Source organism: Phasianus colchicus, chromosome 6, assembly GCF_987193195.1.
Source record: "Phasianus colchicus chromosome 6, bPhaCol1.hap1.1, whole genome shotgun sequence".
NCBI lineage: Eukaryota > Metazoa > Chordata > Aves > Galliformes > Phasianidae > Phasianus > Phasianus colchicus.
In genome coordinates, this window is record NC_143441.1 from 47,981,537 (window position 1) to 48,006,516 (window position 24,980).

Sequence of the window (24,980 nt, forward strand, 5' to 3'; positions counted from 1 at the left end):
ATCAGGTCAGCTGAGTAAAACCAGGGCAAAAAAACGCAAGGCAAATTTGGGGCAGTGTTTTCCAAATCGTCTAAGCAGCCTTTTTTTCTAAGACCAGAACTCACCAGTTTCCCAATTAGATGTGTGCTGCTAGGGTACAGCTTTTGAAAATGGCATTTGGAGCAATTTTAAAAACTTGGCCTTGCTCTTTACCTCTGTGTAAACAGGTGAAAGATGCAGATGAAAATAAAGGGGCATTTCTCACATCAGAGAAACAGCAGTGCTGCTTTACCACCCTCTTTTCTAGTGAAAGAGGCCCTGCTTAATTACATTAATTATACCATTATTTCTGAAATGTGTTAACTGTTTAATTATACTGCTAGAACAGGAAAAAGGAGTGTTGGTAACAGCTCCATTACAGGGTTCTGATATCATGCCAAGCCAACTTGCTCCTCAGTACATGGTTTTTCTTGGTCTGAAACACTGCCAGATCTGAGGAACATACTGTCATTCTGGTGATCTTTGGTGTCATGGATTCTGAAGCTCTGTAATTAGGGGAGAATTTATGATTCCTTTCCAACCTCCCCCCCTCCCCCCCCCCCCCCCCAAAAAAAAAAACAAAAAAAACAAAAAAAAAACAATTTTGGTCTCTTGTTATCAAGAAAAAAGCTTAAAAAAGAAAACAACCCACAAGCAACTCCAATACCAGAAGATAAACAGAACTACCAAATTTTATTTAACATTTCATTTTAAATTAGTTTTATGCTTTTTGAAGGCTTAGGTTTCTGAAGTCAATAAGAAACACAGCACAACTGTAGGCACACTGTATTTAATACTTAATATTTTCAGCTCACAATGATAATACTTTCATTATTATGAGTTCCCACATTATGCAGAGACAACTCGTACTTGATCTGCTCCTCTAGCTCTGCCAGAGGAAAAAGAAAGGATATTTGGGTTGTAGGATCTGGGAAAGCCAAGTTCAATTCTATCCTCTCCAACAGACCACCCAGTAAAGATAACTTCTCAAATTAATGTTTTAAAAGCTCTGTCTTGCTCCTCCAAGCATACGAGGCTGTCAGACACTGAATACAGGCAAAAGAGATGCACTGTAGATAGATGGGTCCCAATGGTTCCCAAAATACAGCTCAAGAAAATGTGAAAGGTGAAGAAATCCCTAAGATGAAAGCCCCTGCTTTACAGATGCTGGAGTAATGCTTTTGCCCCTATGTATCTAAATGAGCTATGGGAACCTGATTTAATCTTCTGGATTCTGGGTCTTCTCAGATTCTTTGGATCTGAAATGGCCTCAAGTGCCTCAAGTAGCACCTAATCAAGACACTATAGGCAAAAGCTCCTTGGCTCTGCTGCCCGTGGCTGGGTTTCCTCCAACAAAACTGTTCTTCAAGACAGGCAATTTTGTGACAGTGGGGGTAAAAGAGTACTGATGCTCTCTGAGCTGTCTTTCTGGATTATGATCTCTTCTTCGTCAGATGGTTGCAAAGGACAAGGATGCTCAGCCACTTGTTGACACTGAAAACAGTCATCTGGGATATGGTTAGCAGGTCACTTTAAAGAACTGCAGATAAAAATACCAATTCCTGCAAGGAGAGTAGCGTTTAAAGCAATCACTTAAAACAATAGCTAAGTGAGAAAAGTACTAATGCTTCAAAATGGCTTTCTTTTTTCTAAAATGTTCTCTTTTGTTAAAACAGTTGTATCATTGCCCATTGAGTTACTGATGCAGTTGTACCCAAAGTAGAGGTGTAATCAGAATCTATTCGAAAAGAATCCCACTTGAGTGTAACAGAACAATAAATTGCTCCATGCTTCGTTTAGAGCCTGGGGAAATCAAGAATGATGATTCAAATTCATTAGTTCACTTCATTTCCTCCACCTCAAAAATGTAAAATAAACAAGCAACAAATGTTTTAATAATGAAGAGAGCATTTACCAAATTGCATAAATTTTCACACCAATTTAGAGAACATAGGAAGTAGAGGGTTGCTCTGAAAATAATGCCTCCTAGTTTATTATGCTCGCCCACGACACCGGAGGCGGATGTCAGTGTGATGGTGGGACAGGTTGAACCTTCTCGCCAATATTCCGTTACATTTTGTTACCACTGGACAGATGGCAGCAGAGGGGCAATTTGACAGAATGGCACCTGATGTTGAATGTTTATAAAGACCAAACAGTGAGGTGGTCTGTTTCAGCAGTGGCAAGAGCAATGTCAAAGACAAGCCAAGTTCCAGACTGCAATGCACAGTTGTCACAGCATGAAATGAAAAGAGTCACAGCTAGATTACCTGCACAAATTGGCTAACGGTGGTGACTCTGTTCAAAAAATAGTGTTTCGTAGCTGAGAATTTGCTCTATCAGGTAGTATTATTGTGCTCTTTCTACCAGTTGTAATTTCCATGAAAATAAATAGGAGGCATTACTTCTGGAGAAACCTACATATGTAGGACTGAAAAAAAAAAACCAACTAGGAATATAAAGCGCCACAAGGGAAACATACTTTAAGTAGAATAAACTAAAGGGAGAAAAAAAAAGAAAAAAAAAAGGTGAAAAAGAAGGGAGAATAAGCTTTAAAAAGTCAAAACAAAGAAAAGCAACTAAAAATGCCAAAGAGCAAAGCAACTCTTCTGCCAGTTCCCTCTGTCTGTAGAAGGAAGCATAAGAAATCCTCAAATTCCACGGATCATCTAACTCTTTTAAAACTGTAACATCTTCCCATCTCTTCTGACCCAGAATTTATCATATATCTATAACACTTCTTTGTACAACCTCATCCCTAGAAGTTTTGTTTTTTTGTCTGTCAAGTAAGATAATATATTCCCACAGATGCATGCAGAACTGCTTTTGCAAAATTCATGGGCTGATGGCCTTTATCTGCAAGCCACCTTTATTCACAGGTGCGAAGAGTATTCACTGTAACAGCAGAGAGAAAACATTCAGATTCATTCCTCTCATTGCAGGATTCAGCCAAGCCAGGATATGTGATGAGTCCAGGCTGAACCTGATGAGTTGAGTGGAGAGGAACTTGATGAGGTTCAGCAAGGGCAAGCATGGAGTCCTACACTGGGGAGGAATAACCACATGCATCAGTACGGGTTTAGAGCTTGACTTGCTGAAAAGGAGCTCTGTGGAGAAGGTCTTGAGTCTCCCGGTGGACAACAGGTTGGCCACGATGCAGCAGTTTGCCCCTGTGGCCAAGGAGGTCAATGGGATCCTGGGGTGCATTGCAGAGAGTGTGACCAGCAGGGCAAGAGGTGATCCTGTGGTGAGGTCACATCTGGAGTACTGTGTCCAGTTGTGGGCTCCACGATTCAAGAAAGACAGGGAAATGCTGGAGAGAATCCAGTATAGGGCCACAAAGATGATGAAGGCATGGAGCATTTCCCTGATGAAGAAAAGCTGAGAGACATGGGGCTGTTCCATCTGGAGAAAAGAATAAATAAATTTCTAATGGGCAGGAGTCAAGTGGATGGGGCTCTTTCCAGTGGTGCCCATTGTCCGAACGAGGGACAATGAGCACATTTGATCAGCTTGCAATTTTGCATGAAGTATATTTTCTAGAAAAGAAAATTTCCGTGCAGATGAGTTCTTCAAAATTACTGAAGTTACTTAAGGAAGTTCATGAGCTTTTGTTCTTTGTTAAGAATAGATCCATGAGCAGATTTTATTACTTGTCTTAGAAGTAAGATAGCTAACCCTCACACAAGGAACTGGAAGTTTTTGCAGTCCGAGGTACAAAGCAGTTCCAGGAACTGGACAAGCACAGCATTATAAAGGCTGTTAGCATCATACAGGGAGTGTACACAGGCACAATGGGTCATGATATTTAAATGTCTATGTAAATAAAGCAAAAAAACCAAGGGTCTCTATAGTTATGCAGGGAGCCTCCATAGAGTCCGGATGAGAAATCACAATGGAGTTAAATACAGGCATCTCTGTCAAGACAAGATTATTTGTGTTGCTCCTTGATTGACTGCAAATGTTTCTCCTTTGGATTAGCTAAATTCTATAGGGACAAATATGCTATTCAGTAATTTACATGTAAATGAGGATGCATAACATTGCAGAATTATTTTATTCTGAGCATCCACTGTTCTGAGCTATGTCAAAATCACTACGCAAAGATGGGCTTGTATGTGGCAGCATTTTTAAAGATCACATTTGGGAACTGGGACAGCTTTAATTTTCCTTGTACAGTAAAAATCTTCTTCAAGCATAAAAGAGGTAGACAGGGCACTGTGAACAATGGACCCAAAAAGGCACAAAAAATATATATATTTAATGATATTGGTAGTGGTCATAATAGCACACAGCCTTAAGAATAAAGGCATTTAATTTCGTGAATACTTGATTATTTAAAAAGATGCACAGTAACTTGGAGAAGCTTGCAATATTTGTGTTAAATCTGAACAATTTACCACAGGTGTGGTCTTATTTTAGGATGTGCTAAAGTAAAGTTTCAAGTGAACAGAAACTGGAGCCATGATGACAGCAGCCCCAGCCAGTGAGCTTCCAGCCATATGACTTCTTGGTGGCAGTGTTTGGATGACTTATTGTGTTGACCTTTTTCTGAAGACAAAACTGCTAACACTTTGCCTTTTCAACAGTCCTGGGGCAAAGGCAAGGAGGGGAAAAAAAAAATAAAATAGGATAAGAAATTCTACCTTGGGGGGGATTTAAGGTCAACAAAAATCTTAAACACATGTGGTCAGCAGCTTTCTGCTTAGAAATCACAAAAGCCAAGGTCTCTTCTTCTTGTGTTAAAAAAACAAACAAAATTCAGTCTGAAGATAAGCTCCTAAATCCTCAGTTTGGCACCTCAATAAACTGCCTTGCCTTTACTCAGGGCTTACTTACCCCAGCAGTTTTCCCTCCATCAAGAATCAATTCCTGGATTTTTACTTCACTAAAGGAGAACAAAAACCGTGATGAAGAGGAAAGTCAGCAAAGGTTGGGAGATCCCAGGTAGCCCCAACCTTTCCCTTGCTGCCTATTCCAAAATCATGTTTTGGGTGGTCCTGCTCTGCTTCTGATGAGTGGATGGTGTCCTCTGTAGCTTTTAGCCTTCAAAAAATTCAAAGGTGTTTTACTTATCTCCATCAGATCCCATGGATAAACTGAGGTCCCAATAACAGCACATTAATTTAATCCAATTCTGTCCAAATGGATCAGTATCTAGTGAAGGGAGGTGCTATTCTGATCTACATACACCAAGGCACAACAGAGTAATACACAACTATAAATAAATTCTAGATAGGCACATGGAAGCTTTAGACTTTACTGTGCCCCGAAGTTGCTTAAATAACATTCAGACTTTCTCTAAGAACACAGAAAGTTCAAACCTCTAGTTCAACAATTGTTATCAGCAATAAAGGAAGAATTATTGTCAAAATATATCAGTCTCAAAGCAAGGAAAAAAAAAAAAAAATAGGACTTAAAACCTAGGTGCAGGTTTCAGCCTATTCATGCCAGGCTAAGCCTGGCTAAGCTGAAATCAGCAGCTGCACCACTTGAAGAAAGCTGGTGGGAAATCAGGGCCAGTCCTGATTCAGTGCTCTGAGGATCATGGGGATCTCCAGGAGAATAATTTGGACTTAGCTCGTGTTTCCTAGCACCAGCATCCTGCAAACCTCCAACATGAGCCTCTTGCTCTTCACATCCAGTCAGACTGCTTGACCCAGAGCTTCTGGAGAGTGTCTGCAGATCATACTTTTACATTACACTTCTTTACTCTTCATATGACCTTTCTAGATTGAACATTGCAGCACAATCCTTGGTGCCAGCAAGAACTGCTCCCTAGAATCTCTACTGGGTGGATGCCATTCTGCATGGACCATGTCCTCCGCAACCAGAAAGACTGCTGAACACTCAAACTACTCTACATAACTGGACTGCATGGTCTAAGCACCATCCACTGAGATTACCTGAATTTTCTCCTGATTCAGTAGGTGTATTTAGGAATGGAGGAGACAGAAAATGTAAGAATGTTTAGTTTCTCATGGAAGCAGACCCACAACTATTCATACCAAGAACCAGGATCAGCATAAAATGAAGAGCATTTAAAAGTCATATTTGACTTACATAGAATCAGAGAATCATAGAATTTCTCTGATTCTCCCTCCCTGCCACAGTCAGAGCTACCCATCACTACGTCAGTCACTAGATCAAGTTGCCCAGGGTCCCATCCAGCTTGGCCCTGAACACCTCCAGGGATGGGACAACCACAACTTCTCAGGGTAACTTCTCCCAAAATCTGGTATGAGCAGTGTGGATGTTGTCATGTCACATCAGCTGCCACCGTGGCCAGTACCACTGGCAAGCAGCCCGCAGCTGGGACAAGGCAATGGCATAAAGGCAGGAAAGCTGATCATCCCAGTCCCAACTGCATTGCGTGGGGTAAATTCAAGGCTGAATGATGCTGAGAATGAACAGGCTAAAATTGTAGAAGTGGGTCCTTTCTCACCATGGGTTTACACTCATATGAAACAAATAACAGTGTTGGGGCTGGTAGGGTTAATGAGCTAACTTCATCTTCATCCTGTAATATCATCCTTCTACCTCCTCCAAGAGAAAATAAAAAGAAGCCAGAGCTACTAAGCAGGAACAAACTTAACTTAAAAGTTTAACAAGAAAATAGCAAAAATAATCCAACACAGAGCCCCAGAGGTGTTATCTCTGAACACACTGAGGTTTTCGATTTGCTCTTTCCTTCTGCCTGTGCCCCACAGCTGCAGCTGCACATATGTGCCCAGCTCTCATGGTTTCTGTAGCAAATGCATTTGTACAGCAGTGGGCTTCTTTCCAATTAGCTTTTAACTCCAGCTCACATTTTCTGGCTAGATTAGATACCAAACCAGTTTTGCAGGAGACACAACATCCTTCACATTGCATCACTGACCAAGCATCTGTTACTATAGTGTCTGGGTGTTATTTCCTAGACAACCAGGGAACTGCTTAGTGAGCTTGCACACTCAGGCCATTTCATTTTCAACATTCATTTTCAAAAGGCAGGAAGCTGGCAAACGAAAAGAAACGCCAGCAGAGCTCAAAGTCTCCCTGCCACCTCAGGGCCCAATCCTGTGAAATACCATTTTTTGCTGTAAAAGCTTGAGTGCTCACATGGTTTGTTGAGCTTTCTGACAGCTGCGAGAGCCTGAGCAGACTGCAGAGCTGCTCGTCTTACAGAGAAAAGGGGACATCCACTGCTCATCTACTTAAGCCCTACTACTGTGTGTAATTCATATATATTTTTTTAAAGATGCACAAGCTCCTTCTTCCACAATTTCTTTAACATAATCCCAATAAAAGCCCACCATCTTCAGCCTGTCTATTGCTCTGTAGTCTAGAGATTGCTCTCAGGACTGATCTCTCTTGCTTGCAAAGAGTGCAAATGGGAGAACCCAAGTCCTAAATGACTGTGAACATCTGAAAAAGCAGAAATGGCCCCAGTACTGTCAACAAAGCAGCAATGGCTTCAATATTGTCAACAAAGCAAATAATTCTCATACCACCATGCTTCCCATAGCTTCCCACACACAGAACAGCCCCTCGCATTTATAGCATGACAGTCTATTTAAAGGGCTGCAGGGAGTGCTCAGATAGGTGAGGAAAATATTCAGACCAAGGCTTGAAAGGGAAGGAGCCACCTTCTCTATAGAGAAAAGAAAGCTACTTCTCAATTTACTGCTAATCTGACACCACAGCTGGGATCTATCTCATTTGCCTTTCTTTTCAGGAAATACCTTGCCTAATGCACATTAGAACATCACTTGCTTTTCACCCTCTCAGTGTAATCCATTTTTGATATGTGGTTACTCTATGTGGGTTTCATCTCACCTTACTTAAGACCTTTGTGATATGGAGTTTTTCACCCTGGGCTCTTATTGTTCTCAAAGAACAGAGACGCTTTTAGGGACAGAGATTATTCCAATGCATTTCAGATCTCTAAGGTGAAATAAATCCTGCCCATGTTCACCACAGTGACTAGACTTCCACTGCTTTCAAGATTATTGAGAGAGATGAGCTCCAACGTAGATATCTACATTAAAAGAGGTAAATTCCCACCGTATCAGTCATATGACAACCAGACATGATTGCCCCACCTGTGAAGAAGCTATTTTCAAAACAGCATCCCATAGTTTTCCAAGTGAATTCATTCTTACCTATTAACATATCAGTCTTAATCGTTTTACTTCCAGCCTTAAGAAATATTTTGCAGTAATGGTGCTTTGCAACAAAGATCCTGGAAATCTTCTGATCATCTGCTCATCTGTCCTAACTGGATGCTAGAACTTTCTGGGAACTAGCTGTGGACAGTAAGAACAGCCCTCCACAAGCAGCTATGCAGAAGAGCTGAAGTTAGATGCGTACAGATAAAAAACAGGGAGAAAACGCAGTCTCAAGATGATAAGGCTGAATACAGAATCATTTTAAAAACATTATTTTTCTCCAATGCACAATGTCAGATATCCAAGTGGCAAAGGAACCAACTTGAAAAATATCCCTTCAAGAAAAGAAAAATTGTATGAATCCCAGTATTTGGTCCTTCCACAGCATCACAGAATATCCTGAGTTGGAAGGGATCCATAAGGACCATCGAGTCCAACTCCTGTTTCTTCCAGTCAGCTCTGAAGGGCAAGTCTCATCCGAAGTTGTGAACTTATGCAGCACCAGACACATGTCACTATGTGAATTAGCCTGTTGCATTCCCACCCTGCCTAGGATGGTGGGAAGTTTCTCACTGCAGATTGCATACTGTGTAAATAAATTACAGCAAACTCCAACAACATTCAGAAGGAAACGAGAGCATGAATCACATACAAAAGTTATAAAGTACTCACCAGATCGCCCGTCCCAGGTTTTTCCATAATAACTGGGGGGAGCAGTAACCCTGCAGGAGAAGTAGGGTCTGGGTTGAGTGCCCCGGTGCCTCCTCCTATCAGGGAAACCACACCATTGCAATCCACTGAGCTGTTCCTTTTGCCCGTCTGGGTGCAGTTGGGAGTAGTAGGGTGAGAACTATGGCTCACTTGACTTTGAATGCTCGGACGTCTCCCAGATCTTGGAATTAAGAGAGAGCCTCGGTGGCTTTCATTTTCCCCAGCGGTGCTGATCTCATCATCGGCAAAATCTGTTTCGGAGCCAGTGTCTCTACCACGGAGTCGGAAACTGAATATGCTTCCGTGGCTGGTTCTGCGCTTCACCAAGTTTGCACTGGGACCATAACTAATGCCAAGGAGAGTCTAGAAACCCCCAGAAAGGAAAAAGGGGAAAGAGAAACAACATTTTGCAACATGTTTTGAGGAGCGAGGAAGGTCTGGGGAGAATAATAAGTTCCATTTTTAAATCAGGTGATTCAGAGAAAGATTTAATTACACGTATTCAACCTTTGCAAAGTTAAGAGGTTGAAAAATCAGTCCTAGCCATTAAGTATCTGTCTAATACTCAACAGTTAAAGATGTACTGAAATAGGAAGGGTCAAGGTGGCATTCGCCTGGTAGCGTGATGCTTCCTTTGCTTCTACTCCCTCCCCATATGGTCAGTGCCAAAGGACTTGGGAAGGCAGCACAAGGAGTGGAAGACAGGAGCAGGGAAGGGGATCCAGCTCCAGTTCACCGCATTTATCACACATCTTCATAACAGCTGGGGAAGGAACGTTGCAGTGGGAGAACAAGAGATAAAGAAATAGGGCAGGAAATGAACTGTGGGAAAAAATGAGAAGAAGAGGGAAGAAGAAGAAGCAGAATACGACGGAAGAAGGTGATAAAGAAAAAAAAAAAAAAAAGAAGAGCAAGAAGAGGAATATGATTTATTGGTTTGTAGAATGATTACCCCAACACACATAGCTGCTTTGAGGGGTAGGCAACCTCTTTATACAGCAGTCTCCTTTACACCTAAACGTCAGCCTTGATGATCCACTCTGATGTCTGCTGGTGAGAATGCAACTCTGACAGAGCACCAGTAAGATGTAACCAAGCACTAAACACATGTAAACCCTGACAGAGTGAAAAGGATGTTCAGAAAATGCATAAAGAGTTCAAGTCTGTCCCCTTCCCTTATACTGTGAAGAGGAAATTAATGGAGTAAGAGCATTTAGGCAGAACATACTTTTGATTTTACAGCCTGCACAGAATTTTCAGCTTCTTCAGAACTTCCTCATGAGCCAAGTATATATGAAGAGAGGTCAGATCTCCACAAACCAGCAAAGCCAAATGAGCATTATTTCTTTTTTTCGCTGTAGCTCACACCACTGGATTATGTAATGATGCTATTTTGTGACAGTGGTACAAGGAAGCGTACAAAAGCCAGGCTCCTTCTAACTAAAAACAACCCATTTGGATTGCTACCAAACTTTAACCGGTAAAAAAAAAAATAAATATCCATGCTTGGGTTTCCATGACATAGTCATTGAGACTGATTTCTGATGGCAACACACTTCCAGCTGCTCAGATTGCATCTGAATGATGACTCAGCCTTACTCCCTCCAACCATGCCAGACACTGCCTTGCAGAGAAGATTTACTATAAGCTTTGAAATGTGTCTCCCATGTTTCTCATACATATGACATCCAGGGGCAAAAAGTGAAAACAAGAAATATTCATTTAAGGAATAAGGAATTTAAGGAATACTGGCAATATACGACTCCAAACCATGATCGTTCTGGTATGTGAAGTCTTGAAATCCATCCAGAATGAAGCTAGAGAGCAACTCTGGCTTTAACAAAGGTATAATTTGTAACACAACTCACTCAACCAAGGAGGCGAAAACAAAAACTAGTAAGATTTTTAAAAAGTATGTTATTTACAGAAATACAGCTCTGCATAAATCTGGTAAGCTTGGGAGTCCGTAATTGGTCACATTTACTTAAATCACTTACTTGTTTTCTATCAGCTTTTTATGGCTGCCAAGTACCCCTAAATTCACTGACAACAAAATAGGAAAAGACTTAGCCCATTACATGGCTATTCAGAAAACAAACAAACAAAAATAAAAAGCACTGATTTTAACTTTGCCCTTAGTTAAGCAGAAACAAATGATCTGAAGCTATTTACCATCATTTGATAACACAGCATGTGCAGATTCATATTCATGCATGTCAGTATTGTTTATATAAAACAGCATTTAACAACAGTCTCACTCTATTTTTGTTCCTGCAGTGTGCAGTAGAAACAAGTGCCACAAAGTTTTGACTTGGAGGCAACTAGCAAAGGAATAGAAAAATGTTAATATTATCTTTATATATCATTAAAAATGCCCTCAGAGGCACGTTTCCTCCTTTTCTGCTCCTCTCTTTTCTTTTTAAGCTTTGCAAGTTTTTTTCGTTTTTTTTTTTTCTCAGAGCATTTTGACTCTAATAGGGAATGGACAGATATAATCAGATGAATGAAATTAGAGTAAGAAAATAAATCAGGTTGTGAGGGGATCCTGAAGCAAAAAAAAAAAAAAAAAGTAAAAAAAAAAGAGAGACAAAATAGGTTCACGGGTTCACAAGACTGCTTAGTGAGCATTTTTAATTCATTTTGAAAAGAAAGTACTAATATGTTTCCTTTCACATTTCGAATATACAACTATCTCCAGGTCAGTCGTCACATTAAATATTGACTCTGTTCTCCAGCTGGATGTTTCAGCTTTAATTGCACATTCAGAGCTTGGCCTACCCAGCAAGTGCAGTGAGAAAGAAGTGATATTTCAGACCATGGCTTACCATTCTCCTCTGACCGTCATCGTATTCACTCTTGGAATTCCTCTGGTCTTCCCCATACTCTTCTGCCCCCAAAGATTTCTTTTTCTTTCGCCTGTTTCTTCTTTCCTTGGCATTTTTGGATGCTAAAGGTGACATTTCCAGGGAGCTAAGTGACATTGAGTCAATCCCTTTAGCAGCTAGTGCCTAACAGAGAAGATGGTAGAAGGTGCAAAAATTATTATTTGACATTTGGATCCCATTGAGCATAAATGATTACTCATTTTTCGTTCTACATTTTAAGTTTGTACAGGAAATCAATTAAAATGTTGAAGAGGTCATTAATGATAAAACCACCTCATGTAGCTGGAACTGTTCTTAACCTGTTTCTAACCTCACTATTTAGTCATGAGGAAAATAAGCAAGTGAGTCAAGCTCCTAGCATGGATGCACACATGCAGGTCTACCATTGACATCCTGTGATGGAAAATAGGAATGGCTTAATAAAATCAGCTGATTTATGGAGAGCTCATGAGCAATCAATCTTAACACTTCACAAGAGAACCAGCTCGTGGGCACACACTCCTCCTGGAGCAGCACTTTTGTTGGTGGCTAAAAGATTGGGGTCAGGACACCACAAGATCAACATCCCCCATGACTGCAGCCCCTTAAACCAGGAGGCTGAGCAAGATGAGAGCCAAGCTGGTGGCTGTGCTTTTCTCTGCTGTCATGGAGAGATGCTAGGAGCAGCAGGCAATTCAGCTGGCACGCCTTTGTAAACACTTATCCCAAGCAGCAGCACAGGCAGCTGTGATGAGAGATTCAAGGAGAAAACCATGGGCTTAACTGGAGATAAGGTGGACTTTGTTATGCCATGTGCTTCAGTGCTGTGCTTGCTATCTGCTGGGATCACGGCAGGAGCCACCTGATAACAGACCAACCACGAGGAACCCAGCAGAAGCCGACTGCAAAAGCCTGAGCACACAAAGCAAGAGCCTTGAAAGCAAATGAGCAGCAGGAGGAAGAATCGATACCAGCAGAGAGGAAGGCGCTGCCCACGCCAGCTCACTGGGTCTCCATCCCCAAGGATGCCAGCTCTGCACAAAGTGTGAGGTCGGATCTGGAGGTGCCGTGTCCCAGCAGGAGCCACATCAGTGACCTGCAGACAGGCCCATTTGCAAAGCCCCAGATGGAGTATATAAAATGAGTGAACTATAAAAAAATAAAAATCCTCTCCAGGTTCCCAAGAACAGGAGGAACAGATAAATCCTCAGTGCTATTGTCTGCAAGCCACTAGAATCAAACAGGCAATCAGCTCTCCACAGCAAAATACTCCCTTCCTCCCACAGGCATCAGTCCAAGGAAAGTGAAGGCACTTAACAGTCGTGTAAAGAATCAATCATGTATTTCAAGGAGTAGCGGTAGCTCTATCAAGCTGAGAGCACAACAAAACTTAATTCCCATGGGAAATATCTTTCATGAGCAAGCTGCTTAGAGCAGGGAGGAGGGCTCAGACATCAGTCTAGGCTGTTGTATTTTGTTGAATTTTTTTTTTTTAAATCAATTGATTTAATTGCTGTACTGAAGTTCTTTCTCTTCATAAAGATTCAGCAAGTCTTCTGGTGTTAAATTCAGGTTTAGGAATGTGTTAGACCAATTGTTTAAATTGACCGATGGTCCCCAACCAGCTCTATCAGTTATATCTATGTTCTCTTTATACTGAGCAATGTCAAAGCTGGTCTAAAGAGTTTCAGTTTTCCTTTCAGATTGCCATCATACTGCATTGATCTAGAAAATATTGTAGATTGTGCTATTAAGCTCACCGTATTCTTACTGAAAAAGAAGCTAATTTCAGTTTCCTAGCAATTTCTTACCCACTGCTTGGGCTGAAATTGTTTTCTGCTCTACATCAGTTGTTGAAAAAGGATTTGGACCAAGTTGTTTCTCAGGGCATGGAGGATGTGCCCACATCCTGCATATCTGCTCTTCTTGATTGGCTTCCAGTGGCTGAGCTGAGCATCCTGTCCCCCCTGTACTGCAAATCTCTGTTAACACCCAGGGCAGAGAAGGACATGGGGAGCAGGCATGTCCTTACAAGGATGGGTGGTGGCTGAAGGATGGGAGAATAGCAAAGCCCAGGTGAGCCCTGACATGGCATTTATGCACAAGATGGAACTTAAGGTGAGATCTAGTGGTATGGTGTGCAAGCCAAAACCAAGAACTTGAGATAAGGACCTGAAGAGCAAAATTAAAACTGAGTAGCTCTGACTGCAGCAAAGGACATCTGAAAGCTACATGGCATAGCAAACCACTCAAATCACTTTGCTGAGCATCTTCTTCAGGGTGCTCAGTTGGATGTGTTGGGGGCTGATTTGCAGAATAACCAAACTTAACATGTAGTTATGGACATTTTGCAGGTACAAAGCTGTAGGTGACAGCTCCTGGGCATTCAGAAAACCCAAACAAGTGAACACATTGGATCCCATCCTCTGTATTCCTAAGCTGCTTCTCCACAAAAAAGAGATAATTCTCCAGGAGGACTGCAAACATTAATGAGTAGTTTTGAAGCATGCAGAGTCTGAGCAGTGACAGGAGGCACCTCAGAGGATGTTAGTCATTTGGGTTTTGAAGCAGCCTTTGAAAGCCCAAATCTGGAAATCTTGAGCTGGCCTAAGGCTACAGAGCAAACGAGGAGAAACTCAAGAACTGCTCTTGAGTCACACACTGTCAGCTCTCTGTACTGAACCAGACACAGGAAAAATGAGACTTGGCTGGTTAAAGAAAAGACCATGCTGTAAATCATAGAGAAAAATGGAAACAATTTAGGTTTGCATGAGAAGCCTTCATTTTGACACATACTGACTTTCAGGCTTCAATGTTCCTTTTCTGTGTACATACATACAGGTTTAACTAAAATCAAAGACTTCAAAAGGAAATGCTTAAATATGTTTAATTATAAGTGGGGCTACCAAAGCTGAATGTTATTAAGAAGAGCTCAGCTGGAGTCAAAAGACATGAACATTTACATAAAACAGGTACAAGCTGGAGTTCAGTTTGCTCCCTAAGGTTATGGCATAAAGTTACTCTGTTCATATATGGACTAAATTGCTTTTACCTATTACTTAAACCATCAAAATGGATCTTTAAAAGGACATAAACCATGCATAAGCCTCTACCAGCACTTCGTAAAGAATGAATTACATTTTCTATTTTCTTTCCAAGGATTTAAATGGGCTTTGTATTAGGCCCTGAAGCCACACGTACCCAAAAGCAAATTATGTATATTAGTTTATATTGTGTATCGAGGATTTATTTCTCTCAACTACACTGCTGCATGTTATTTCAGACTAATTTTCTTATTGTCTTCCTGATCACAGCACCTAAAACGTTCTCTTCAACTGTTTAATAAAGGCTTTCAACCCTACACAAACCACAGGCAAATTAATTGGTGTTATTAAGGCTACGTCGCTACATCCACATTTTGGCCTCCCTGTTTCTCTGGAAACTGTAACACAGCATTAATCCATATATATCCTTTACAAAATATGCAAAGTTTAACCTCAAGATCTGTCTGTTCACTTGTTCAGTTACAAAGTCATGTGTCTCCATTATCAGACAACTGGATATTCACAGCAGTGTAAACGAAACTGTGAAAATGAGCGTGGGCTGAAGATGTGGAAGGAAGTTCAGCTGGAGCTATGGGTGAGATACCAAAATAGATGTTCTGTTCTTGAATGCAGATGTAGTTATATCATCATGAATACGATGTATATGTCAACGAATGTAAATTCCTCTGCTGGCACACACAGTTACAGTTACACCAATACAGCTCTGGATGTGTGAACACTAAATGGCCTCACTCTGAGCAGGAAGAATCATCATTTTTCTTTTAGAAAGGATGATAATAACTCTGAGCAGGACAATAAACATTAAGCTGCTTTCAAACAGACTCTTATTCTGAATTGAAGAGAATTTGAATCTTGAGGTACCATCTTAAAGTTACCCAAGGACGATCACATCATACAGTTTACCTACCTCCTGCTCTTTCTTTAACATCTCCATGGCTTCCCGAAACTTTCTTTCCTTTTCTTCCGTTTCAGCAATAGTGGCTTGGTTCTGCTCTTCATATGCCATGGCCACCACAGCCAGAATCAGATTGACCAGATAAAACGAGCCCAGAAAGATGACCAGCATAAAAAAGAGCATGTAGATCTTCCCAGCAGATCTGAGAGTCTAAAAGTATAAAGGTAACATCAGTAAGACTTGTTCACAATGTATTTTGAAAGGGGAAAAAAAAAAAAAGATACTTTGATTCTTTTTTAAATGTAGATTTAAAATATAATTGAATTCAGCTTTTGTTCATCATGGAATTATAGAATCACCAAGGTTGGAAAAGACTTTCAGGATCATCCAGTCCAACCAGCTGCCTATCACCAATAGTTCTGTCTAAACCATGCCCCAAAGGACAATGTCTAAACATTCCTCATTTTCAAAAGGAGAATGTTTTACCACACATTTCTGCATGTTTTCTTTGAGAACAAATACCCATATATATATATATGTACCCATATATATATATATATATATCCTGCAACAATAGCTCACACAGCTTAGCCTTAGACTCTTGCTTGTTTGGTCCATAGGAACTTTCCGAGAGGGATTCACCCTATTTCCATTCAGATATCAACAATGAAGTTCCTTTTGCAGTTGATGGAGAGAAAAAAGGTACTTTTGGGGTATTATTCACCTAAGCATTATTTAGAGATCTGCCTCTTATTAAGCACCCTGGGTGCTTTGATTATACTGCCCAGTTCTTCATGAGATTCATAGGCATTACTGGAGTTTAGCATGGTAGGTTGAGCTTATATTACAGATATGTAAGAGCTTGACACTGGTGATAGAAATTACCATGGTGCTATTATGAGATCCAATAATAGGAGTGATGTTCACTGTTATTTGCTACGACAGTTTCAACCTTCCAGAGCTTTGCATGCAGTTCTGCACCACACAAATGTAGTTGTTCAAAGAATCTTTGATTTCCTTGTTATACATTTTCCTGAAACGAAACTGCATGATTCTTTGCATGTGAAGCAGGAATCCCTGATACCTTCAAAGGTATCTACCTTAATTCCTTCAATTAGGAATTTTCTGGACAAACTCCCTTGATTTCCTTACGAGCATTGTCTGGTTTTGGCAGTTTTGAGATGCAGAAGTAAATGCTTAATGGTTTCATGGACAGAGCATGTAATTCAGTACCAAACTATCACATGCATTTCTTCAGAACGTGCATGTATGTGGGAAATGCATGCTAAAATGAAAATTTACTAGCAGACCACTTTGCAAACATGGCTGTAAGTTAACCCCATTTGTGGTCCTGGCTCTTAGGTGTCTGCAATGAAAGGTTTGCCAAGAGGTACCAGGTAGCCTTACTGTCTGATAAATTTGTGTTCATTGCCATGCCTTGAAAAAATAGATATGCCAAGTCACAGTGCATTTCTGTTTGCTTATTTGCTTGTTGTTGAACTGGATTCAGAAGACCAGTCTGTGCTACATCAGCCACAAACATTATTAAGCAGTGATGTGGTGTCTTTTTTTAAATAGTGAACTTTTCTGCAATTCAGATAAATTCAAAGCGTTCTGCTCTGAACTCCAATTCTGTCCTCTCCCCCAAGCAGCCAGTCTAATGCACTGTCATATCATCAACGCTTCTAAGTAAGGAAATTAATTGTAATGATTGAAGGTCCTTGTCCAGAACACACCAGGAATGATTTACTTAATAACTAGGAATACTTTCCTGCCTTAAATTATTAGATATTTAACTATAACAAAATGTTGTGTTTATTTTCTATTTAAAAAAGTAATAGAACACACTCATACCTGTTGGTAGAGGCGTTCCCAATAATCTTGAGTCATAAGACGGAACAGAGAGAGAAAGGCCCAGCCAAAAGTATCAAAGCTTGTATAACCATGGTCAGGATTTTCCCCGGCCTTCAGACATATGTATCCCTCAGGGCAAGTGCTGCAAAACAGGAGAGACAATACATGAAATGTCACATAGTTGGCTTCACTATGGAAAACTAGATTTCAAGTTTGAATGTTCTTGCGTAAACGCAGAGATGCTCCAAGGTAAATTCTACTGAGTGAAAACACAACGATGTATGCTAACTTCACAGTACCAAAGATCACTGTAATCTTATTTTTCCTTTGAAAGGGCAAACTGGGAAATGGTAATCACAGCTAGAGCTGAAATGGCAAACGATTGCCTGGCATTCTGCTATTTGGAATAGATAGAAACAAGGTGTCTAACTAAGCAGGACTTTGGTACTCAACGTAATTTCTCCTACCAGTTAATAGTAATTAAAAATCATAAACTTGGTGTCTCCTGTTACAGTTCTGGGTAACACTGTGATGGTGAACCTGCTTCTCTGGTTGCGTAGTCTGACACTGTCTGGAAAACGTCAGCATCTGCCATCTGAGCTCCTTCCTGATTGCTTACCTGACCTCACACTCACCCTCTGCATTACTAAATCTTCAGTCTAAGAAACCCAACCTTTTTTTCCAACAATGGTTTAGTATAGGGTCATGACATTTTTTTTTTCTGTTTTGACCAGGAAAATATTGCAGATCCACGTATTAAATGGCAAGCAGATACCATGACTTACAGTGGCTCTCATTAAACTTTAAGACTCTTTACAAGTGATTTTCTAGCCCCTGGTGCCAGAACTGAAAAAGAATGCTCTCTGCTTTAAAGCCACCAGTGGTACTAAGCACCAAACTGCACCTCATCAAATTAAATAGCACAAGGTGGCAGAGATCCCAGATCACTGAACTTCCTTTTCCAGCAGTGGGGCAAGAAACATTTAGTCAAAAGACCCAACACACCTTCACACCAGAAGCCACTTCGCAAACTTCTTAATATTGCCACACAGCACAATGCAAAGCAATAACGTAAATAATGAAAAGTCATTTTCAAATGACACACACACACACATAGACAAAAAAGATTCATGGGAAAGCAGACTGTGCATCAGCAGGAAAATCAAGGATTAATTTACGTATGTGTAAGTTCTATACTGCTATAAGTCAGATCTCTGCACTGCATGGTAGGAGCCTAGCACTGCATGTTGGGCTGAGAATACATTGCTACAGGTTCTGAAGTTATACAAATCTATGGTGTCAGCCACCGACATTACACATTCAAGAACATTTTAAGAAGCTTAATTTAATATCATTAGTCAAGCATAAATTTTCAAATAAGTCTGCTTTGAACACTGAAAAAGGAGTGTAGAGGCACTGCAAAATGTCTGCAAAGCCATTTTTGCAGTGGCCTTCCAAAAAGCAATAAAGAAGGAAAAAGAACAGTTGATGCTTAGTGAATTAAGTGTAATACACAAGTTAATACATTAAGCGATTCTGTCATCTCAGGTAGAGCCAACTTAGTTTCTATCAGCTGAGAATTTAGACAATACTAACTGTATCTCACAAAGAAAGAAAAAGGAAAATGCATCTCAATTTCTCCCTGCCTAGAAATGCTTCCTTCTAGAGTTTTCCTATTTCCTATTGTTTCCTGATCAGAGCCACATTTGAATAAAAATTCAATGAAGTAACATTTCTTAGAAAAGAAGAAAATGCAGAAATTTGGGCTTCCCTCCCTCCCTTAAAATATGCAAAGGCACGCTGAATTCCTCTTGTATAACCATGTCCTTTATTGAGGCAACATTTTCGCTAAACCTCCTCTCTCCCAGAGGCAGCATCTGCTGTCACTTTGCCACAGAGACATGAGATTTCTGCCTCAGATCTGCTGCTGCAGACAGCCTACAGTGCCTGTGACATGCAGCTGACACCGTTCAAGAGCTCTGAGAAATAGATCCTCTGGGTTCCAGAGAAGAAAACCCTTTCTGCTTGCATGCACTAAAACATCACGCCTAGGCAGGACATGAAAATTCTTGTTAAGGCTCTTTCCCTTTGCAATGAAAATAAATTCATTGACACGCTCTGCTTGCCTGGAAACTGAGTTATTACTTACAGAGATGGACAAACTTTCATTGAATCACAGAATTGTTTGAGTTGGAAGGGATCCTTAAAGGCCATCTGCTCCAACTCCCTGCAATGAACAGGGGCACCTACAGCTCCATCAGATGTCAGAGACCCATCCAGCCCAACCTTGGGTGTCTCTTTCCTTAGTCCTGCATGAAAGGCTGATCCCAAGAAGATCCAGTGATCTGCTCTCACTGCTCTTATTTTAATATTATTACTAATGGCCCAAACATTGGAGTGCAGCTGTGAGAAACTCAATAGGTGATTTCTTTAATGGTGAACCGAAGCATAGGTTGGGCAGTAGACTGGAAATTAATTTTCAGTGAGGATAATTTGGTTACATCTTAAGCAAAATAGAAATGTTGTCATTAATTTCCTGAGAGAATTTCAGGTTAATTTCCTCAGACTTTCCCATTTCAAATGAGAGATCTGTGCCTAAAAGAAAGGGAGTATTGAGAGCAATGCATGTTGATCCATGGCATGCAAAACTCTCATCACCATGAGATCAGAGGTTGCAAAGCCACTGTCAGGTTTATTGCCAGTTTTTCTGATTGGGAAAACTTCATTTTGAAGAAGAAGGCTATTTGTTGAAATTGTTTGAAAAAGCTAAGAAATGGGTATGTGATTCTTCTGACTATAAAAGTGAGCAGCAGCTCCACAGACTAATATCTTTTATATTTTATAACACTGTTACCGTTTTTCCATGTTTTGTTCTACTTTTATGTATCTCAAAAAGTAATTTCCATGAAGCAATAGATTGCTGGAGCAAAAAGATGGGTGTGGTTTCATAGTGGGCGTACAGAGAACTCTAATACAAGGGCTTCTCTGATAGTAATGCCTTCTGTTTTACGATGATGGCCCACGACATCAGAAGTAGATACTGGTATGGCCAGTAGAGGTTGAACCTTCCCAAGAGTATTCCTGGGTGGTGCATCTCATCAGGCAACACTGGCCACACTCCAGATAGTGAAGCACAGTTATCACACCAAGAAATTAAGAGCATCTCAGTCAGCTCATCCATGTATATCAATGGATTATGACCAGAGAACTGTATATCAAGCTGAATATTGGCCTCGATGAGTTGGAAACAATGATGGCAACGTCGGAATATTGCAGAGTTTACAGCAAGCGGGTCCCATGAATGCTAACACCAGAACAGAAAGAACACCATATGCAAGTTTGTCAGGACCTGCTGAGCCAATATGAGGCTGAAGGTGATGGTTTCCTGGATAGCAATGGTGACATGATGTCACCACTATGAGACAGAGTCAAAACAGCAGATCATGGAGTGGCGACGTGAATTTCCACTGAAGGTAAAGTTCAAGATGCAGCCCTCAGGAGGTAAAGTGATGTGCACTGTCTTTTGGGGTGGAAAAGAACGATCCTTCTGGCTTTCCTGGAACCTGGACAAACCATCAACTCTGACCATGATGATTGCTGACTAAGCTGAAGGCTCAAACTTCCAAAGTCAGGCCAGAGAAGAAGACAATCTTTCTCTGGCAATATGATAACACCAGGCCCCAGGCCAGTTTGAAGACCGTGGAGCATATTGCTAGCCTTGGCTGAACTGTCCTGCCACACTCACCATATAATCTGGCTTTGGTGCCTTCAGATTTCCATCAGTCCAGGCCAATGAAAGATGGACTGTGTGAGCAACATTTTCCTAGCAACTATTTCATCACAGCAGCTGTGAAACAGCGTGTCACCTCCTTTGGTGCAGATTTTTATGAGCATGGCATCATCACTGCTGAAAATGCATAGTGAATGGCAGTGACTGTGTTGAAAAATAGCGTTTTGTAGCTGAGCATTTTTTTCTATCAAACAGCATTATTGTGCTCTTTGTATCTGTAGTCACTTCTGTGGGCATAAATAGGAGGCATTGCTTTCAGAGAAACCTATATAATATACATAGATGTACGATGAGCTACCTTCAGCACAGAAAACCTGAACTCCAGCTCAAAGAATCCTATTAACATTAGATCACATCCCTCTTAACAGAGGCTAGATGCTCCAGACAAAAATCTCTTATATATCAGCTCCTTACACTTCCTCATCTTCTTTTGTAGCCTACAGAAGTGATAGCCTGTGGTTTGTGGGTGCTCTGAAAAAATCTGAGGGGAAAAGGAAATGCTGCTTCCCAGAAAAATACCCAACAGAACCTTAGGTGGAAGGCTTTCACATGAGAGTATTATTCTGCAACTGACACCATTTCCTCTGAGGATTTTTGTAAGGAGTCTCAAGATTTTGCTGATGTGTCTTAGATGTATAATAAAGTCTTTCCCTCCAGATTTTTTTTTTTTTTTTTTTCAAGCTCTTTAGCTTCTTTTACCTCAGGGAAGCATTATAGAGGATTGCACTCTCCTCTGATTCACAAGGATGGGCAGCAACAACAAAGTACATAAATACAACATCCTGCACAGGAGCCTCCTAGGATACTGTTCAATTAATCACAGTAAAAATTAGTGTCATTGATTTGGAAAAGTTAAAAGCATCAGTCTACCTACCCATCCATCAGGCTGTAATCACCACTGTAAGCTGGCAGTGGCACAGGAAATTAAAGAATAAAAGAAACAGCTTTGTTTTAAATAACACAGATTGGGAATGCCAGATAGTTGTAGCTGAGGGGCATAATTACGAAATGTTCTGGCTCAAGAGTTTAATCTCAGCAAGCCAAGGAACCTGCTGATTCAGACTGCAGTGGCCAATAGGGTTGTGCAATAAAAGATTTGTAAAACAACCATGTGCTGGGTTGTAACATTCAGACCCTGCAGATACGGGGAGTGTTGTCCATGTGTTGCCAGGAGTTAGCAACAAACTGCTGCTCAAGTCACGCACATCAGCAGCAGCACGGTCAGGTCTGCCCCTTTATCTGGAGCAGGTTGCAAAAGCTCACTATGGTCTGCCACACTTAATTGCTTATAAAAGAAGCAACAGTGTGCATTCCACAGACATGCATCAAAATGGAATAAATAAAGCCATAAAAATAAACAAATAAACAAGGAACGTATGATGTTAATGGCCCCTAATGGCCCTGCTTCAGTCTTAAGCCTAAGAATGCAGAAAACAAGCTGAAAGGTTTACAGCTGATACCTTGGACATAATACCAGTGGAGTGCCTGGTCATCATGATGGGGTTTCAACCAAAGATAGTATTCACACAGCTCCAAGGTGATTTTTTTTTAGACTTTATGTTACAACAGGGAAAGCAAACTATCATTTATTCTCAACCAATCCAGTGGTGAGACACTGGATCTTCTGCCTAACCCATCAATCAAAATGGAGGGTAATAATTTATCATCATAAACACAATGACAGATGACGGCTTAATGAAGACGGTAGCCCACAGTTGGTCTTCTTCTCTCATGTGGTTGATGAGCTTATTACAGCTTTGACTAAGAGGTAATAATACCCACCCTTAAGAATTGAGAGGATTTGGATTTAATTCCTACTACTGCTGTTTAACCAGATCTTCCAGATTCACAAGTGATCCCTAGGAGTGGGGGGCTGTTAATTTTGCCCTTAAGGCTGTAGAATACATATAATTATCTCCTATGTTTCCTGCAGCATCTCTCAGGTGACATTCTTGCTTACTGCTATTTCTTATACTCAAGTGAGTGAGCCATCCTAATTCTGACATCACTGTAACCAATAAAGAGTAAATGGAAAAGTCTACGTGATCCACATCAGAATCTAGTTAAAGTCATGGAAAATGCGCTGCACAACCTGAAGGTTTGTAATAAGTTCATTAATACTGCTTACTAAACTGAGGTGTAATTAGGCTATTAGCTTTGGCAGTCTAAACAATGCATTTCATTCTTCATAAAATATTCCCACCTTGGCAGCAATGGAAGAAATCACATTCAGGAACTTATCCTTTCCCCAGTACAGCAAAATTTCCAGCCTTTTCAGGCAGCTATACCCAATCGGACTGAACTGGGTGAGCATTACAAGGACACTGGTCCCAACGGGCACAAACCAACGCTCATTCATTGGGATGGATCCATTCATGCAGCAAACCAAACACACACTGCCAGACTGCACCCTACCTGACAAAGTTGCTTATGCAGAAGTCACCTACAGACAGCTATTTGTTGCCACTTTCCTCATTCTTGTCTCTGCCCAGGGGTACATACAGTGAAGGCACTGTGTGAGCATCATCTTCACCCCAACCCATTCATGGTTTGTGACTCTGAAATGCAAACTCTCTGTGGCAAGGGAGATTTTCTCACCGCATTTTTTCAGCAGCCAATAAAACACAGCCTCAACCTGAGACCTTAAGACAGCAAATAATTATAACAATAATAATAACACAGGTTTACTTAAATTCAGGCAACTCTGAGCTGCAGCAGACCTCATTGCCAGCAGCAGAAGAAAAGAACCAACTGGGTGCATTATTCTCTGCTGCAGTTCCTCAATTTCCAGCACAGCTGGGGTTGTTTGCTGGGTACGTTTGCTTGTACTGGGGGACTGAGAGCTATGCAAGATCAGGCTGTTGGACATGTTATTCTGGCAGACACGTATGTAGTTCCAGGCTCTGTGCCTTCCAAGACTGAGCAAGAGCTGCAGCACTGGTTTGTGCAAGACAAGGTGGAGCTGGGGGAAGCAAAGGAAGCATCAGATAGCAGCAGTGCTCCTTGGTATGGTGTGTATTTCTTCTCCACCCTTCAGGGTTGTGATAAGCCTCTGCAAGGGGCTTTAAATCACCCCATGGAGGATGCATAAAGGCAAAGGAATGTTATTACAGCTCAGAGAGATCAAAGCATTGCACCACTGTACATGCTGTAATGGGTATGCTGACAGCATGCTGGCGTGGAGAACCTACCATAACAGTATTACTTGCAGTATTCATGCTGAATGTGAAAACAGGCATCTAATACAACTTTATGCGTTGGCATTAATTACCTTAGTAAAATGCCACAACACAAAAGGAAACAAAGTTTTATTCCAGCGATTCTTTAGAAACATTTAGGACTTGCTTAAAAACTTTGAGAATTACGCTACGTGGTGCTGCCTACATCCCTGACATGCAGTCAGCTCAGTGACAGCAAAACTTACCAAACCATGTAGAATTCTGCTCTACTCTGTACATTATTTTAATGCATCCTGTTAAGAAAAATCAAGGTCATAGAGAGGATAAAGGTAGCTAAAGTTTCTATAGCAACAGTTACTAGGATGCGGTTGCCAAAGGTGCTTTCTTGTTACATCCTGAAGTAGCTGTACTGGCTGCTTTTCCTTCCTGTTTACTACTCTTTTTGGTAATATCA

The 24,980-nt window shown here is 40.9% G+C and overlaps 1 protein-coding gene across 7 annotated transcripts in view; it reads right to left on the minus strand.

Annotated features, from left to right (window-relative positions):
- LOC116238213 (sodium channel protein type 5 subunit alpha-like) overlaps positions 1-24,980 on the minus strand; it is a 206,288-nt gene that overhangs the window by 100,480 nt on the left and 80,828 nt on the right. For 5 of the 7 annotated variants that reach the window (XM_090143202.1, XM_090143194.1, XM_090143193.1 and 2 more), the window contains 4 exons: positions 17,558-17,699; positions 15,716-15,913; positions 11,705-11,887; positions 8,841-9,242 (listed from right to left, as the gene is read on the minus strand). In XM_090143202.1, the coding sequence (XP_089999328.1) occupies positions 8,841-9,242; positions 11,705-11,887; positions 15,716-15,913; positions 17,558-17,699 (925 nt within the window). The remainder of the gene's footprint in view (positions 1-8,840; positions 9,243-11,704; positions 11,888-15,715; positions 15,914-17,557; positions 17,700-24,980) is intronic. The other 2 variants (XM_090143196.1, XM_090143195.1) reach the window with 1 other exon arrangement.